Source organism: Thamnophis elegans, chromosome 1 (genome assembly GCF_009769535.1).
Source record: "Thamnophis elegans isolate rThaEle1 chromosome 1, rThaEle1.pri, whole genome shotgun sequence".
Lineage (NCBI taxonomy): Eukaryota > Metazoa > Chordata > Lepidosauria > Squamata > Colubridae > Thamnophis > Thamnophis elegans.
In genome coordinates, this window is record NC_045541.1 from 155,737,877 (window position 1) to 155,756,161 (window position 18,285).

General features: G+C 38.2%; 2 protein-coding genes across 8 annotated transcripts; one reads left to right on the forward strand and one right to left on the reverse strand.

Moving 5' to 3' along the window:
- The first annotated feature begins 65 nt into the window (after positions 1-65).
- Positions 66-6,175, forward strand: TIMM9 (translocase of inner mitochondrial membrane 9). 4 transcript variants are annotated; one of them, XM_032236076.1, is made up of 4 exons: positions 66-146; positions 2,251-2,314; positions 2,586-2,681; positions 5,608-6,175. In XM_032236076.1, exons 2-4 carry the CDS (start codon positions 2,276-2,278, stop codon positions 5,740-5,742), a joined length of 270 nt encoding a protein of 89 aa, XP_032091967.1. In that variant the 5' UTR covers positions 66-146; positions 2,251-2,275; the 3' UTR covers positions 5,743-6,175. The 4 variants fall into 4 exon arrangements, with proteins under 4 accessions (XP_032091967.1, XP_032091954.1, XP_032091960.1 ...); XM_032236063.1 differs by lacking the exon at positions 66-146 and adding an exon at positions 153-561; XM_032236069.1 differs by lacking the exon at positions 66-146 and adding an exon at positions 153-457.
- On the reverse strand, positions 6,116-16,299 carry TOMM20L (translocase of outer mitochondrial membrane 20 like). 4 transcript variants are annotated; one of them, XM_032236046.1, is made up of 4 exons: positions 15,964-16,299; positions 11,303-11,346; positions 9,053-9,134; positions 6,831-7,651 (listed from the first exon to the last, which is right to left on the reverse strand). In XM_032236046.1, exons 1-4 carry the CDS (start codon positions 16,157-16,159, stop codon positions 7,404-7,406), a joined length of 570 nt encoding a protein of 189 aa, XP_032091937.1. In that variant the 5' UTR covers positions 16,160-16,299; the 3' UTR covers positions 6,831-7,403. The 4 variants fall into 4 exon arrangements, 2 of the variants coding, with proteins under 2 accessions (XP_032091930.1, XP_032091937.1); XR_004256921.1 differs by lacking the exons at positions 11,303-11,346; positions 15,964-16,299 and adding an exon at positions 6,116-6,303 and having other exon boundaries at positions 7,509-7,651; positions 9,053-9,350; XR_004256922.1 differs by lacking the exons at positions 9,053-9,134; positions 15,964-16,299 and adding an exon at positions 6,216-6,303 and having other exon boundaries at positions 7,509-7,651; positions 11,303-11,342.
- Positions 16,300-18,285: the final 1,986 nt, after the last annotated feature.

Genomic DNA, 18,285 nt, shown 5'->3' on the forward strand with positions numbered 1-18,285 from the left:
AGTCCAACCTCTTCCTCTTAAGGGGGAGGAGGAAGCTGCCGGAGTAAAGAATGCGCATGTGCAGCTGGAACTTCCGCTATCTAAGGAGCCGAAGACACTGCGCATGCCTCTCAAAATCCGCCTTTCTTTTCCTCTTCCCATTCGCGGTACTCTTTTTTAATTCCCTCGCTCCCCCAGTTCAGTTATGGTAATTTTCCGGGTAGAAACAATTTTCTACACGAGTGGTTCCTCCGCTCACATGCCCTACTTATAGAACTATTCCGTTCTGTATATATCGCTTCCTGATTTGCCGCCTTTACTAAGTGAAAGTGAGAGCAAAACAGCCTTTGTAAGCGGTAGGCACGCCTAGATGAGAGGAAGGGGACAATTTACAGTGTCGCGCACATTTGGTGGTTGCTACGGTAGGTAAACCTGCCTGACAGCTCCACCGTCGCTGATTCGTGTCCACCGCCACGAGGTATGTAAGTGGAGGCGAACGAAAGGAAAGCTACTCGTGTTGTGGGGAGTTGGTGTTTGTCGTAAGCAAAAGTGAGGAGGGAAGCAAGGAAACGAAGAATAAAAGTAAGAATTTGTAATGCACTCGGTAGGGTTGCATCTGTTAAAGATTGCAGTTGTCTCCCTGGAGAAAGTCAGTGGGATAGTAAAGCTTTTTTTGAATGACCAAAATCACCGAGGGCAAGCTTCGTTTGCTTCAATTTCTGGACATTGGACTGCAGTGATAAATGAGAGATTTGAGGTTGGGCTTCTTAGTTTCTCAATATGCTCTAGCGCTGCAGCGCTTCTGAGGAAAGAAAAGATGTACAAGCTTTCATCATGACCTTGACAATCCATCAAGCTATTTCCTAGGCACCAAGCTATTTCCTAGGGCTCATTAAAAACTCTCGACCCAGGAGACTGGAATGTGATTACAGAATTAGTGTTATAAAGGCCCTCAGCAATTGAATATTAAAAGTATAATTTAAATATAGCATTAAAAAGCTGTTTTACAAAATCCTGTTGGATACATCCAAATGTGTGTTCCAAAATCCTCTTTCTACGGCGGGCAGATAAATGCCTGGGGAAAGCCAAAAGTGATGTTTCATATTCCTTGAGAATGCACTGGCTCTGTTGTTGAATATAATTATATGTTGCGATTTTCACAGCCTTATTCTCCTTGGATTTATTTAATTCCCCTTTACAGTTGCTTAAACATGACAAAATTATAAACAAAATGTGCACTTAATTTGATATGCATAGCCTTATACATTTATTATGTATATGTTTATTATGTATATGTCTATTATGTTTATGAAGAATGGAGAAGAAATGTTTCCTTAGCTTTTCCCTCTTATCTTCAGAGCTGCCATCCATGATATCAATCTAATAGTAGTAAAGTACATGCCGTTCCCAGACTAATGTAGAGAACTGTTGTCTCTTAGAAAATTGACAAAAGTGTCTCCCAGAGGAAATATACCCTGATAACCTCTCCTATTGAAGACAATTAAGATTTAGTATTTGCTGAGATTCAAAGCAACTGAAAGTCTATTTCAATGCCATTACCATCCTCACCTAATGTCGGTCCTCTGAAAGAGCTGGAAGAAATGATTGAAAGCTTATATGACTCTTTGAGAATATATGGATTGACTGAATATATTGTTCTAATGCACAATGTATACTATTGGAAGAATAGAGAAAACCATGTTAGGTTCAATGCTTAAAAGTTCTTATCAGGAAACATTATTAAATAAACAGAAATAGAGATTTAAAGGGTTATTTCTAGATTGTGATTTCTTTCAAAGGCAAAATCCACAAGAGCAATTGTCATGTGTTACGAAGTCACTTCCGTTTGTGTAACTTGAAGCTTGTTTGATTAAAATACTGGAGACTCCATTTATGCATTACATAGAAATCCACATTGAAATATCTCTTTGAAATGGCTGGCTAGCTTCTGCTGGAATATAAACATACCTAGTGATAAAGGACCATCACATATCTGGATAATTGGTTCCACCAAATAGATTCTGTTATTGTAAGAAAGTGTACATTAAATACTGCTGGTTAAAAAGTGATGTATAAATTACAGACTGAAGAATTCAGCAAATCTTTCTTTGTGAATTCTGTTTCACAGAGCAGCATTAGAATGACCAGTGGGCCTTTGTATTCCTTCTGTTCTTTTTCTCCTTAAAAACAGTAAAGATGTAAACAGCAAAATATTGAATTGAAAAATGTTTTGAAATAAACATTGGTTTAGATGTCTTGTTTTCTGCATAGGTGGCAGTTGCCTCAGAATTAAAATATGGCTGGACAAATATCAGAATCAGATCAGATCAAGCAGGTAAATACGGTTATCATTTTTGAATGTGTTTGAGTGCTTTTGAATGTTTGTATTACCACATAATTTGACACTTGAATAGCCTTCCCTAGAAAGAAAGCTAAAGTTAATATCTGTATCAAATGCATTTATCCATTCAAAACAAGTACATATTTGATATTACCCAAGTGCCCTTGCTTTTATGGATATTTCTTGTTCTCAATTTGTTCTTTATATTTATTTCCTGTGAAGAATGGGCACAGACAAGTCTGAATATCTATTTATTTATTCACAGTTTAAAGAATTTCTTGGAACATACAACAAACTAACAGAAACCTGCTTCTTAGATTGTGTGAAAGATTTCACTAGCCGAGAAGTGAAGCCAGAAGAAGTATGTGACTTATTTTATTTGTTTTGGATTGTAACGGGTAAGAAGTTAATGCCAGCTAGAAAGTTGCAGTACGATGAGGGAAAGATAACTGAATTAGTGCTAAAACATCAACAATAATCAGACTTTAATTAGATGTAAAAAGATCCTTCTTGGATCAAATTGGTATTTATCCTAATCCAGAATCCAATTACTAATTCAAGTCCAATTTTGCGATTCAGGCAAGATAAGATATTCCTGGAAAATGATGGTTTTGCCAACTAATTTAAAATTTGCAGGTCATACATTAGAGACCGTATACACAGAATATGCTAGATAATTATAGTCATTAGTAATAGTTTATTAATCAAAATCCATTGTGTTACAGAGATTTCTCTCAAAGCAGCAGGGAAGAAATTCCATGAAATTGAGTCACAAAGGGCTTGCTTTCCTTGGGCAAGTCTTATATCTTATGATATACAAATTGTAAATTGTATCAATATCTCTTTCCCCTTCAGCCCTAGAATTGCTCAGTTTAGGCATCAGCATGAAATATTACATATTAGGAGTCTAGCAGGTACTGGGCACCAAACAAAGACCAATGTGGGAAGTAATTACACATAGTCCTTGATTTAGGACCACTCACTTAATGACTAAAGTTACAATGACTTCAGGGAGCTTTATGGTCTGTTCAAAGTACTTCTGGCTATCGTAAAATGATCACATGATTGTAGTCTGGATGCTTGGTAACCTGTTCTTATGACTAATTTCCAAGTGTCCTATAATCACATGGTCACTATTTGCAATTTCTCTGCTGGCTTTCCCAGAAAGTCAATGTGGAATTTGGTAGGGAATGTTGCAAACTGCTGCTGTCTGCCAAGAAGACTCCCTCTTACCTCTGGGAGCTGGCTGAAAGAACTGACTTCCAAGGGGAGCTGAACTCCCTTGCTGTGATTTTCACAGGCTCTGAGCTCCCTTCCACATATAGAGAGCTGACATCTTGCAGGATGCAGAAATGGAACTTAAATCCTGATGATTTAAATTCCATTTCTGTACCCCACAGAAGGAGTTTTCTTCCATGGAGAAAGAGCTAAGACCTGATATCCTTCTGATATCCTGATAGCTCTTCCAGACACCTCCTTCTAGAGATGAGAGGGATCCGAAATCCAAGTAGAGAGTGAAGAGGCAGTACAATAAGGTGAGGAACTTGGATTAGCTCAGGCAAGAGGACGAGGCCCAATGTAGGTAGCACACTAATGTCTTTTCACTAGTGTCTGTATTGGATTTTGGCAGGGAGGATTTTCACCTAAGCAGAGAGAAAGCAGAGTCAGGAAAGGAGCACAGAGTGCCTCAGGGGGAGGCCCAGTATAGGTTGTACATAAGTCTCTCTCACTCAGGCTGAAGTTCTGCTTGGATTTTGGCAGGGAGAATTTCCCCTTCTGAGTAGAGACTCCCAGGGTCGCCCCAAGGCACTGTGCACTCCTTGCCTGGAACTTCTTGTGCAAGCACTTTTATTTATTTGAATTCCACCTTTACTATTTTTACAAATAACAAAGTGATGGACATATCTAACATACCTTCCTCCTCCTATTATCATGTGAGGTGAGTGGGGCTGAGAGAAAGCGACTGGCCCAAGATTACCCAACTGGCTTTCGTGGCTAAAGCAGGACTAGAACACAGTGTCCTGCTTTCTTTCTAGCCTGGTACCTTACTCACTGGACCAACTGGCTTTCTCTTAATGAACACAACCAAGAGTGCTGGGAACGCAGTCACAGGGTGTCTCATTTAACAAGAGCTTTGTCCTTTGCTTGAGATTCTGATCCTAATTGTGGTTAAGTGAGGACTACCTCTATCTAATAGAGTTAGAATGTGAAGTTTGTCTTCTCACAAGTTGCAAGCGTAAATAAGAACAGTTCGCTTGTCTAAGCAGCCTCTTCTAGATATTAATTAAAAAGTTGGGTCAAACTGAGGATAGGTGGTATGCCAATGAATATAGTTATTCTATTGGGTTGTCAATAGATTAAATCTGCTGTACAAGTAGAATGCTCTTTTTGCAAGATTGATCTTTTTTCTTGTCCTCTGTATTTTCTTGTATCTCCCACCTCCCTTTCCAAATTACTAGAAGCATATTTTACATAGTGATCTCTATCTAAGTGGGGGATCAGCAAAGCTAGAAATCTTGCACTAATAGTGCAATTTTTTGCCTCTTAATTTGCATTTTACTTCTGTTAAAATAAATTGAATTCCTTGTTAATAACCAGTGACATAGATTATTCCCCCAGGAATTTTCAGGTTCTTTTGTTACAATCATACAAGCTAGCAACTATCATTACATACAGCAGCCGGACTTAGAATCCGAGAAAACAATTACTTTTAAGTACTGGAATTGTTTTTCCTCAATGCAAAAAAAAGAAAATCATAATCCAATCTGGTAGTAACAGAGATAGGCACAGTGACCAAATCTCCCATTTATTTTGGTATTTGAATAGACTTTAAAGAAAAATGATATATTATTTTCTATTGTTAGATAAAAGCTAAAAGTTCAAAATTCTTTATAGTAGTACATCCGATAATTTGTCACTTAGAAATGAAGGAAAAGTATGTTGAAAAGCAGCACTAGACACCAATATCTTAGTGTCTTAAAATTAAGAGATTCTAATGCCTCAATTTTCATAATATGTTTTGAAAATACTGTTAAATTATCATTATAGCAAAAGGAAGTGTTTGAGCAAGTTCTGGGTACCTGCCTCTGCTTATATCTAATGTTTTATGAAGTTTTAAAGGAATTTTTTATAGATACTTAAATGTAGCATCAGACGCCTTGAGATGAGAGTTTATGAAAAGTAGTGCATAAACATATATGTGTGTAAAAAAGAGCATTTTAAAATACTTTGCATATTTAAAAAAACTGAATGACAAGTAGGTTCCTCCTGTTTTTTTCCTTACACAGATAACTTGTTCAGAACACTGTTTACAGAAGTATTTAAAAATGACCCAGAGGATATCTATGAGATTTCAGGAGTATCATATTCAGCAGAACGAAGCGTTGGCTGCCAAAGCAGGACTTCTCAGTCAGCCCCGCTAGAAAACCACAGATTGTCCCACATGAAGGAATGCCAGCATTGCCTACACTACATGTGAGGATGCCTGGTGTCTTGTGCTATTCCAACAACACTACCACCAGCTCAAAATGGGACTGCTTAAAGAATGATTCAGTTGTCTCGAAATATCTGGTCTACAGTTGGGATTGAACAGCCATGGAGTTTATGGAGTTTTTTTTCAAGATTGTCTTTTATTGTAATGCAAGAATAATGTTGATTCCATCTTTTCTGGAAAGATGGATTGGTTCTACGTGTTAATCGGTTACAGATAAGGAACAAAAACACATTTTATTTTTTATTGTTTCTAATACAGTGATTATTCATTTTAAAAGAAAAATGTGTTGTCCAAAATTATATGTAAAAGTGTCTAAAACAAGCTTTATTTTTTATTTAATCAAAGTAAAAGAGATAAGAATTGCTGTTGCTTTTGAGAAGTTTTTTAGAATTATCAACGGTCATTAGGTACTCTCTTAAGAAAAGCCTTGTGCAACGCTGCATTCTCACTCATCTCCAGCATTCTGCTGGCTCACAGCTGGCTCAAATCGCTAGTAAATGGGAAGAAATAGAGTAATAATGCACTTAGATATCAAACTTTTTGATTTTCTAAAAACTATATTCTAAGAAGATATTTATATTCTTAGATAACAAATTTTACATCCTACTTTCCGTGGACACTTGCAGGTCTTATTTTTCCTCTGGATACAACATTCTAACTTAAAGAGACTACTTTCGATGGCAGGAGTGGGCAGGGGTGTCAAACTCACGTCATCATGGCAGCATCACATGACGTATTGGGACTTCCCCCCTCCTTCACTAAACAGGGCATAGGTGTGACACATCTGGCCCATGGGCTGGGAGTTTGACATCCCTGATCTAGGGAATAATTTAGAGCAGTGGTAGTCAACCTGGTCCCTACTGCCCACTAGTGGGCATTCCAGCTTTCATGGTGGGCGGTAGAGATTTGCTGTAACTCTGCTTTATAAATTTTATAAAGTAAAGTTAGTTCCCTACCGGTGGGCGGTTAGAAAATTTTACTACTAACAGAGATACAAAAGTGGGTGGTAGGTATAAAAAGGTTGACTACCCCTGATTTAGAGGCATATCAAGTTCAAGAATAAAATAAATTAACAATTATGGACCATTGGAAACAATATGGTTTAGTTTATATAGCATGGTTACCAAATGTGATTCTTGCATTCACATACTATACCTAAATAAATAAATTGATATGTCATTTAATGGGATGCACTGGTTCATACAGCATAAAATAGTAGCTCAGTCTTCACTCTAAATCACATGTACATTTTTGTTTAGCCTAGCTTCTTGTGTGAGCCTGATGATTTTGAGAGGGGAGTATTAATTTAAGTGAAATTAAATTTATTGCTATCTTTTAAAAGCATTATAAAAGTTTAATTCATATTTTGCCCAGAAAAATGAAGCAGCATTGAAATCTTGCTACTCTACAAAAAATAGGAAGCCTGAAGAATTTTCTTTTTCCAGGAAAAAAACACAAGACTTTACACTGTTGCATAGAAATAGCTTCCTGTTGATTTTTCTTTTTTGAAAAGCTTATCTGCTACCAGTAGTTGTGTGTTTGATTTTGGAATTAATGAATTCTAAATTTTTCAGGTTATGTTAGGGCCTTTTATGAGCCATGAATATAAAATGCTGTTCTACTTTTCAACAGCAGAAGTTTTGAAAATGATTCTACTGCATTCATTAATGTTTTAAAAGTTTCAAATTTACCTACTTGAATAGTATGCGGGATACTGTGCACAAGCATTTCAAATACTCGCGGAGGTAGAGTTTGCTCCAAGACTTGCATTAGCTGATTTGGCTGTGCGCACACAGAAATAGCATTGATGAGGTGCTCAACACTCTTCTTCTGCTCTCCTGTAATTAATTCATATTCCTAAAATTCAATCCATCGTTCTTAAAACCAGTTCAATCATTTATATTATATGCACTTACAATTTGCATTCTATATCTAACCCCAAACATTGATTTAACCTTCTGTTGTCTATGCTGCAATGTGACAAAATTATACTAACTGCTACAGCAAGTGAAGCAAAGGTAAAAGGACCAGCAACTACATCCTCTCTGCCTACAGCCTTTAAAGTAAGTAGCCAAAAGAAAAACTCCCTGCGTGTATAAAACTCCCTGTACAAAAATTTCAGATGATAAGCTTACTATGAGTTTCCAAAATAATAATCACTGACATGTCCGTCATAGATTTTTTTCATAGTATGTGTATAAAATTCCTGACCCATATGATTTATTTTTTAAAAATGAGACTGTAGAACACCAGTGAAACTTAACTAGGCAGAAAAGGCATGAAACTATATCCCTTTATCTTTCACCATATTTAAAAATTCTAGGGCATTTTGCCTTGTGAATTATTTCTATAATTATAGGACTGGATTGTAACATATGCCAAATAAAACAATCAAGATTATTCTGTAATTCATCAATGATCCTGATGCGAAGTCTTTTATATCTCAAGTATTTTCTGTTTATAATTACTGTACAATAAGGTACATTCAAATTTATGTGAACAGAAGTATCATTTGGAATCATGTTAGTCCCATGAGTGAAGTCAGAGCTGTAACTGATAATGCAAGCCACTTTCAAAACAAAACAGTGACAGTCAGAGTTGTAACATGGTAATTCTGTGGTTAGTAAAGCTGAGATAAGCTGTCTAATTTTTATTTTTTTAGTTATTGTGCTTTTAAGTCACTTGATTCCTGGCAAATGCATGGACTAGGTCTTTATTTATTTATTTATTTATTAAATCGATTTATAGGCCGCCCAATCCCGGAGGACTCTTAATTTCCTTCACAACATTTTTGGAATTGGATTGCCACTGCCTGCTTCTTAGGGCTGAGAGAGTGACTGTCCCAAAGTCATCCAGCTGCCTTTGTGCCTAAAGTAGGACTAGCACTTACCGTTTCCAGTCTGTTCCCTTAACCACTACATCAAATTGAGTCCAAATGTTGCTGGACATATTTTCAACAGGACCAGGAAGCATAGCCGATGCTGAGTGTCAGTGGGAAACACAGTTTAATAAAAGGTCTCAGAATCCCATGCCTAAGCTAGCTTTCACCTTTTGTTTTTACCATCCAGCATTGTGGAAGAACATCAAGTGAAATAGTATCACCTTTACTCATCACTTTAATTTTCAGAAGCAGAAACATTTGATTCAGTTCCTTACATGTTGCCAAATCATGCTTCATTAAAATGGGTGTTTTTACTATTTTCAAAGTTAAATATTTTTCACATTTCTCTCAACTTTACCTTTTGTCAACCAAAGTTCTCCTAGCTGTATCTCCTGAAGAAAGAACTCTTGTATTTGTTCAGATTCTTTTAGCTTGCGTAACTAAGGGTTTTGGGGTTTGTTTGTTTTTTTTAAAAAAGAAATGGAAATCAGTGAATCAATCTGAGTTAATGACAGTTTTTTAAAATCTATAATTAAGTTTCCAGTTGTAGAAATAGATCTTATGAAGGCTTTACAATTACAATTTATGAAGATGCCTATTGGTTTCAGAAAAGCCATCAGGTTCTATGAATGTTTCATGACTACAGCTAGTCCTCGACCTACAGTCATTCTTTTAGTGACTGAAGTTACAATGGCACTGAAAAAAAGTAACTTATGACCATTTGCTGCAGCATCTTCATGGTCACGTGATTAAAAGTCAGCTATTGGCAACTAGCTTGTATTTATGACAGTTGCAGAGTCCTGACATCATGTGATCATCTTTTGCAGCCTTCTGACAAGCAAAGACAACGGGAAAGCCAAATTTATTTTAAAAACATCTTAGCAATTTAACAACTGCTGTGATTCACTTAACTAAGGCAAAATATGGTGTAAAACGGAGCAGATTTCACTTAACAACTCTCTTGCTTATAACAAATTTTGGGCTCAAATGTCATAAGTCATGGACTACCTGTACTGGCATTTAAAGGGCATTTTATTATTGTTATATTATTGTTTCAATTACTGTATTAGTATTTATACATTTAACAGCATAACTCTAAATACTTAAAAGTGGAAGATCTATATACAGTCAAACATGTTCATGTAGTTCCATTGCTGGACACATTTGGGATGTATCATAGATATGGCGATGAATACATACAGTATCCTTTCCCAGTTTCTCTTATTTATTATACCTTTCGGTGCCACCCATTCCAGCATTAAAGGTGAATGCTAAAAACTATAAAATGTTACAATTCTAAAAAGCCTCAGTACAAATAGATGTTAAGTCCTCTTCTAAACCACACTGAGGGGGGAAGCCTCAACATTTACCCTACAATATAGAACCTGATTTAGAAATATAGAAAAATAATTTTATCATAAAGATATCTCTGGCAGAATCCGCAGAAGGGATGAGATGACTTGAGCATGAATAAATACCTCCTGAAAGTAATTTGGGCTGAAGATATGATTGGGTTCAAAAACAACTGGTAAACTAAAGCAATTGTTTTAACATAGGCATGATATGGCAACTCCTAAAATGCTACTTGCCAGCTAGGTAACTATGTTTACTAATTCAGGGTCAGCTGAAATTTCTGAACTGCATCCTCATCAGCATGCCAGGTCTGAAGGATATTGGGAGATGTAATTCCTCAACATTTGGATAATTTTCCTGTCTGGATTGAGAGACTAAGGCAGAACTGATATTAATTTCGAGTAGGGGGAAATCACAGCTAACCTGACATTACAATAGAATAACAGAGTTGGAAGGGACCTTGGAGGTCTTCAAGTCCAACCTCCTATTTAGGCAGGGAACCATATACACCATTTCAGACAAATGGTTGTCCAATCTTTTCATAAAGACTTCCAGTGTTGGAGCATTTACAACTTCTGGAGGCAAGTTGTTCCGCCGATTAATTGTTCTGTCAGGAAATTTCTATTTAGTTCTAGGTTGCTGCATACAATTAATGAATATTCATTAATTGCATGTAATATCTGCCTGTCTGTCTTATCTGTCTGTCTATCTATCCCATTGCTATACTGTCCATCCTTGATAAACTAACATAGGATCATGTTTATCATTGCTTTTTTTGCCTATGTTTACATACTGTAGGCAATATTTAAATTACCTCCAAGCTATGCCAATATTCTTAAAGTGCTAATAAAATTCTATGAAATAAACACATATTTAACAATGCTTATGGCTAACAATTCTGGCCTCGCATTTTTAAAATACTACTCCAATTTAAAAATGACTACATTAAATCCAATTTTCCCCATCAACTACCTTAAAATCAGGAAAGAGTGTTAAAAGTAAACTTTTTGCACAAATTCAATAATGGACATTTAGGCATCAAAATCAGCTCTGTTCCAGCTGTCACTTGGCTTCTACTTAGAAGGTTCTTAATCTATTGCTGCCTTTTTTAATTAGACTAGAAATAAGAGTTGAGTTCTGACATTTAATTATGGTTACTATTACAATATTCATGTAGAGCTTAAATATATAGTCTTTGTATTTTAAGACTAGGCTATCCAAGAAATCTGCAGGATTTCCAAAGATTATTTTTCACCTCTGCTTTGTATTCTTTTGCTTTTTTCTGTTCTTTTCTTCTTTCTGTAAGAATAATATGAAATATTTAGTAACTACTTTTAATAGCTTAGAACTATGAGAATATTTAAATAAATTAAAATCTTGATTTCTTGCCTTATTACTATTCTACAAATGTTAAATATTTAGATTTTCATTTTTTTCTTCTTCTTCTTCTAGATAAATATATTTCCTAAATAAACAAAGATATAACTAAGTAGGAAGCTTGTGTGATAGAAAAAAATTGACCCGGGAGTTTGTGTGAAATTAGCCTTATTAAAATTGCAAGGAAGTCTGATTGAGAATTTCCCAATTTTTCTCTTTGGACTGGGCAGTGCAGTGTTGCAATGGGTTTGGTTCCCTTTACCACAGTTGGTTTCAATTGGTGTTGATAGGAAGCAAGAGTCCAGCCCACAGCTGGTGCTTTGTAAGATACCACAGGGCTCAGTACTCTCTCTGCACCTGTTTAACATCTACATGAAGCTGCTGGGTGAGGTTATCCAACACCGCAGGATGAAGTATAATCAATATGCCAATGTTACTCCAAACTGGCAGGAATAGCTAACACTCCAGAAGATAGACTTAAGTTACAGATGGATCTTGACCAGTGGTGGGTTTCCATTTTTTTTACTACGATTCGCTCATGTGCATGCGCAGAAGTGTCCAGGCAGGTGGGCAGAGCCTCCCGCTGCCACTACTACCAGTTCGTCCGATCTGGGCCGAACTGGGAGCAAACCCACCTCTGATCTTGACAGACTTGAACATTGGGTACTATCTAACAAAATGAAATTCAATGGTGAAAAAAGTAAGGTTCTACATTTAGGCAAGAAAAACAAAATGCACAGGTACCAGTATATGTGATACCTTGTTCAAAAGTAGTAACTGTGAGAGGGATCTTGGAGTCCTAGTGGACAACCATTTAAATATAAGCCAGCAGTGTGCAGCAGATGCCAAAAAAACCAACGCAGTTCTAAGCTGCATAAACGAAGGGATAAAATCAAGATCACGTTAAGTGTTAATACCACTTTATAATGCCTTGGTAAGGCCACACTTGGAATATTGCATCCAGTTTTGGTTGCCAGGATGTAAAAAAGATGTGGAGACTCTAGAAAGAGTGCAGAGAAGAGCAACAAAGATGATTAGGGGACTGGAGACTAAAACATATGAAGAACGGTTGCAGGAACTGGGTATGTCTAGTTTAATGAAAAGAAGGATTAGGGGAGACATGATAGCAGTGTTCCAATATCTCAGGGGTTGCTACAAAGAAGGGGAAGTCAAGCTATTCTCCAAAGCACCTGAGAGTGGAACAAAAAACAATGGGTGGAAACTAATCAAGTAGAGAAGCAACTTAGAATTGAGGAGAAATTTCCTGACAGAACAATTAATCAATGCAACAACTTGCCTCCAGAAGTTGTGAATGCTCTAACACTGGAAGTTTTAAAGATGTTGGATAACCATTTCTCTAAAGTGATGTAGGGTTTCTTGCCTAGGCAGGGGGTTGGACTAGAAGACCTCTTACGTCCCTTCCAACTCTGTTATTCTATTCTATCCAGCTTTACATCTCCATACTTAGTGATCTAAGTGATATTGTGGCTATTGTTTGTAGTGCCACCCTACGCAGAACTAAGAATGATAAACCTGTGGTCCTCAAGGCTCTGCATATCCATAGCCACTCCATCTTATCAGAGTGTATTAGAAACCTGTGGTCCTGCATCCAAGCCCAAATGGGGGAACAACAGGCTTCAACTGAATTCTGATAAGATGTAGTGGCTGAGATATGCAGAGCCTTGGGATCCAGAGTTTTGATACCTTTAGTTCTGGATGGAGAGGCACTACCTCAGATAGACACAGTGCAGATCTTGGGGGGGGGGGGGGATCTCCTAGACTTGTAACTCCTGCTCGAAGAACAGGTGACAGTTGTGGCTAGGAAAGCCTTTGCACAATTTCAGGTTGTGAGCCAGCTGTACCCTGTTCTGGATCATGAGGGTCTGTATTCAGTCACCCATACACTGGTATTCTTTTGGATTATTGCAATGTGCACAACATGCAATGGGATATTTGGAAGCTACAATTAGTCCAAAATGCAGCAGTGCATCGAGTTTTGGAGGACCCTAGTGTGGCACATGCAATACCATTGTTACCTGAGCTGCATTGGCTGCTGATTTGTTTCCGGGTCCAATTCAAGATGTTGGTCATTAAACCCCTTTATAACATAGATCCAGGATACTTTAGGAGCCATCTTGCTCCAATGAGATGGGCCGCCTAACTTGTGCTGAAGGAAAGGCCCTACTGCAAACCTCATTAGCCAAGGAATTTGGAATTTGAAACACCTTTTTTGTCATGGCCCCCATCCTTTGGAACATCTTGCCACAGGAGATGAGACCCCTCTTTCCTGGCTTTCAGGAAATGACTTAAAACTTGGTTATGCAGGTTGGCAGGGGGGCCTGGTAGAAAAGATGTTGCCTGGCGAAGGGCTATTGTGGCAGCAAAGAGGCCACACACCTTCTCCACTCGAAACCCATGGGTGTTTTTTATTTTTATCCCCTGTAATGCTAATGTTTTTATATTTTAAAATTGTTTTTATTTCCATATGTTTTATTATGTTGTAAGCTGCTCATTGTCACCTTGTACCTTGTAAGATGAGCAGCATATAAATTTGTTAAATACTTTAAAGCAGTGTTAAAGCAGTAGTCCCCAATTTTTGGGGACCAGGGACTGGTTCTGTAGAAAACCATTTTTCCACAGACCAGGTGGATCAGTGCATATGGGAGTACTGGTGCCTGCCCAGAGCATCGGGGACCATTCTGGTACAGTGCTCCGGAGGGCCCACCCGCCCGCCTGTTGTCCTTACCTGTCTTTAAAGTCTTCGGCACTTCTGTGCACACGCACAGCACGTACAGCACCTAAGCAACGCTCCGACAAGCAGCTGGAGCATCACGAAGGCTCACGGAGGCGTCGCTGGAGGGTAAGACGCATGCGCGCATTCATGCAGAGGACGCAGGGCCCCATTACAACCATATCAGCTGCAACGGGATGTGGAACCCACCACTGGGATGGGTGGTTTCACATGCAACCTAGATCCTGGGCATGCACAGATGGGAGCTTGTCTCGCTTGCATGGCCCAGTTACTAAGAGACTGTGGACCGATACCAGTCTATTTCCTAGGGTTTGGGAACCCCTGTTTTAAAGGATTTACTGCTAAAATACTGATCAGTATTTAAATGCTTCATGGGCAAAAATATGTAATGTAATTTGTAAGCATCATAATTTACTTTTCAAGTATAATGTCATGGGAATATAATTATTACTATCATCTGGTATCCCTTTCTAATAAATTACTTGCCCAATTTTTTTTTTTTTGAGATTTCAAGAGTACTTTTAAAAAAAGGTGCTACCATAATGTGCTTGAGTAGCCATTTACATCTTCAATCTGATGGATCTCTCAAAGATAAATTGTTGAGTCTTAATCCTACTCACATAAATGTCACAATAAAATCTATTGATCCAATGTAACCTGTATAGGATTGAAATGGGAGATGTTCATGGCTGGTGTGCAAAGAGGTTTCTTCCTTATTTGTAATACTCATTCATGAACCATTGAAATGTTTTATACATAAATATAAGGAAACACAAATGAAATTGAATGTGATAAAATGCCAAACATATTTATAATACTGAAATAGCATTGATCATAATATTATTCCATTAGATTCACTTTCTATCACCAAACAGATTTTCTTTGGCCACTGAAAAGTCGGTTGAAATGGAGAATTAATAGTTTAATACAATATAGGTAGAGGATCTAAGGGTGTACGGAAAAACTGTGACTGCTATATAGGTCACCTTGAGCTTCTGGAGGAAAGGAGCATATAAATCACATCTATACCTAAAAGAGTATGAGGGTTTATTCTAAGCATCTGTAGATTGGTCTATTGAGCTGTTTTGTGATCTTCTCCTGAGAAACCACTACCAGCCATTGTGGGTGTGACGATAATAATGGGTTATGTGAATAATGGGGCCAAGGACTCAATTATTGCTTTATGTCTCAACAGAAGGAAGACATCCTTGTTTTCCAGTGATATGTCTGTTATTTTTATACAGTATATAACCGAGACAGGGGCTGCCATGTATCACTGCCATATGGGAAAGACAAAGGAAGAAGAGAAGAACTTCAGAACTGAAGAAGCTTCTTGGATGAGAAGTGAAACGTCTTCAAGGAAAAAGAAGAACGTCCACTTGCCCCTTGAAAAAGCACCTTTGGGACAACCATGACCTGGATGACTGAGAGTCTCCATAGACAAAAAGAGTTGAGTTTATAGCGCTAATTTCACCTTTGTTTCACTCATCCATTGGAGGGGCTCGACCGCAATTCAGCTCCCCACTTTCCACCCCCAAATATCTCTCTTCCCTTCCAGAAGCGTGAAACTGCCTCCACCGTCCTCAGCCTGCACCGCCCTCCAAATCATCTGCCCTGGCGCGCACGGGCTGGCTAAATTACGGCCAGACTGATAGGAAGCGCGGGGCTGCTGGCTCCTCCCGCTTAAAAGGGCCTGCAAAAGGACGCGGGGTCCCCTGTCCCTTTTCGGGCGACCCGGCCGTCTTTCTCCCCGCCCCGCCATTCTCAGCAAGGGCATCCCCGGCCACGCCTTCTTCCTAAGCCGGGGAAAAGACCGCAGGGGCGGCCGCTCTCTCGCCCGCGCGGCTTACTTTCTCTCAGCCTCTGTTTGAAGTCTGTGGCGTTCCGCCGCTTTCGGTCAAAGTAGACGCAATAGCCAAGCAAAACCAGGCCACAGGCGCTCGCCAGCAGCCACAGCAGGGCGCTCCGCGACCAGCATGCCATGGCGGGGCAGCCGCCTCCTCCTCCTCCTCCTCTTCTTCTCCCGACCGCCGGAGCGGTGGGAGGGAGGCTTCGGCGGCGCTTCTAAATGGAAAACTGCCTAGGCAAGCCTTCCGTCCCTCCGCGACGCAGCCCCAGGGCTGTGATCACTGCAGGGCTTGGTTAGAAGGACTATAGCAATAAGCAGGATCTCTCTCTCTCTCTCTCTCTCACACACACACACACACACACACGCACGCACACAGACACAAGCTTATGTTCGGTTAGTGGCCAAGCAGTTAGCCCGACCCGTTTTCTCCCTCGATTTCTCTTAGCAATAATCCTTAGCTTGTCCAACGGCATTTTAGCACCTACTCTTGTAGCTCCCGTCTCCCTTTCTCGGCATCTTTCCCTTCTTCCTTGGATTCTGTCAAGCCTAGACAATTTTTTTTTAAGTTATCAGCCATTCACATCCCCTGCACAAAGTATTGAATTTCTATGGCTTGATCAGAGTCTTAAGGGAATAATCCGCTTTTAATTGTTCCTGTACTCATTCACTTTTTTTTTCCAGGGTGGAGTTTGTAAACATGTTTCATCTCGCTTAAAGTTTGAGGATCAGAAGTGGTATAAAGGCCACTCTTGGCAGAAAATGGGTGGCTATAATAGGAAATTTATTGAATAACTTTACTGTGTTGAAACAAGGACTCTGATATAAATGGATTTTATGTACCTACTTAATTTTAATTCGATTTTTTTTAAAAAAAAAGTTATTGTCAATTCTAATTGGGTTTGTTTGGGATATTCTATTTATTTATTTTTTTACTTTTGTATTATGTGTTTCTTTTAATGTTGTACGCTGCCCTGAGTCCTTGCGAGAAGGGCGGCATATAAATCTAATAAACCTAAACCTAACCTTAACAAATTCTCAATTTATGTGTTTCCAGCCAAAGTCTTCGTTGTCTCATATATCAGGAATGTGAGCAATTCAGTTATTATCACACAAAATTCCTTTTACAAAAACCTTGAAAGAAAGAGCTACCTAACTGAAGTAAATCTAGATACTTTTACCATGCTAGTGAAATTTTATTATAGTAGCTGATTTAACAAAAACAAGCTCCTTCACATATACAAAATTAGGAAAATATAATATCAAATTTAAAAATGGTGATATAGTAGAGCTTGAAATTTTATAAACAAAACTTTAAAAGACTATAATCAGATTTGCTCAACATTCTCTTAAACATTCTCGTCATTTTTTAAAAAACAATTCAAATAACTGCCTATTCTTGCTAACAATCCATTGTTGCAAGACAGGTAATTTTTTTATCACTTTTGCATGCAAGTTCATAATTGTAGATGTTGATAGATTACAGATACTTGAATATAGTAAAAGATAATGTGTCTTAATTTAAAATGATAAACTAAAATCATGTGAAATAATTCCCTGAATTTAATTATCAACAGGAAGGTAAATACACCTTTTAGGGATTATTGTGTATTTAAAACCTTAAGAGCTTATTCACACCCTAAAAAGGCTGCACAGGGGAAACATGCATTCACAAAACGACTACCAAGTTTGGTGTGCCAGTCTTTGTTTCATTCATTTATACATCAGTAAATTGGTGGGATTCCTTTTTGCCGAGATGGATCTTTACAGTTTTTCAGAATGTTATGGCAGGTGCTTGTTTGTTTGAATATATTATTATTTAACTTGTATACTACTGCCCAATTCCCATTGATATTAGGCAGCTCACAAGAAATTACAATATAAAAATGACAAGCGCAACATTGTAGGTGTAATTGTCCAAGGCCTACACAAGGAGTCAGGTCTTCACTGTTTTCTTAGCAGAAACAGGTGCCCTCTGGATCTTAGAAGGAACCTCATTCCAGAAGGCAGGAGATGTTACAGAAAAGGCACATATCTCGAATCCCAATAGATGACTGCTTAATTGAAGGAACTCAGACTGCTAACCTTGGAAGAATAGATGCTATGGAAGACAGGAATGTATAGCATAGGAATGTTTTTCTATTTTCTTTTTGGTTTAACTATCCATTTCAAGTAGTAACTAATTAAACTATTTGCTTTACACTTTTGCCTTAGAACAGTTCAGTTTTCAAAACCAGGATCAATTTTTTTTCCTTTCACCTTC

Bases quoted from the DNA above. Each gene is read 5' to 3' on its own strand.
- TIMM9 (XM_032236076.1), top strand. From the start codon at position 2,276: ATGGCTGGACAAATATCAGAATCAGATCAGATCAAGCAG. The intron at 2,315-2,585 runs GTAAATACGGTT...ATTTATTCACAG, and splicing joins AATCAGATCAGATCAAGCAG to TTTAAAGAATTTCTTGGAAC. The intron at 2,682-5,607 runs GTATGTGACTTA...TTCCTTACACAG, and splicing joins GAGAAGTGAAGCCAGAAGAA to ATAACTTGTTCAGAACACTG.
- TOMM20L (XM_032236046.1), bottom strand. From the start codon at position 16,159: ATGGCATGCTGGTCGCGGAGCGCCCTGCTGTGGCTGCTGGCGAGCGCC. The intron at 11,347-15,963 runs GTGGCCGGGGAT...TTATTCTTACAG, and splicing joins CCCCGGCTTAGGAAGAAGGC to AAAGAAGAAAAGAACAGAAA. The intron at 7,652-9,052 runs GTAAAGTTGAGA...AATTAATTACAG, and splicing joins AGAACTTTGGTTGACAAAAG to GAGAGCAGAAGAAGAGTGTT.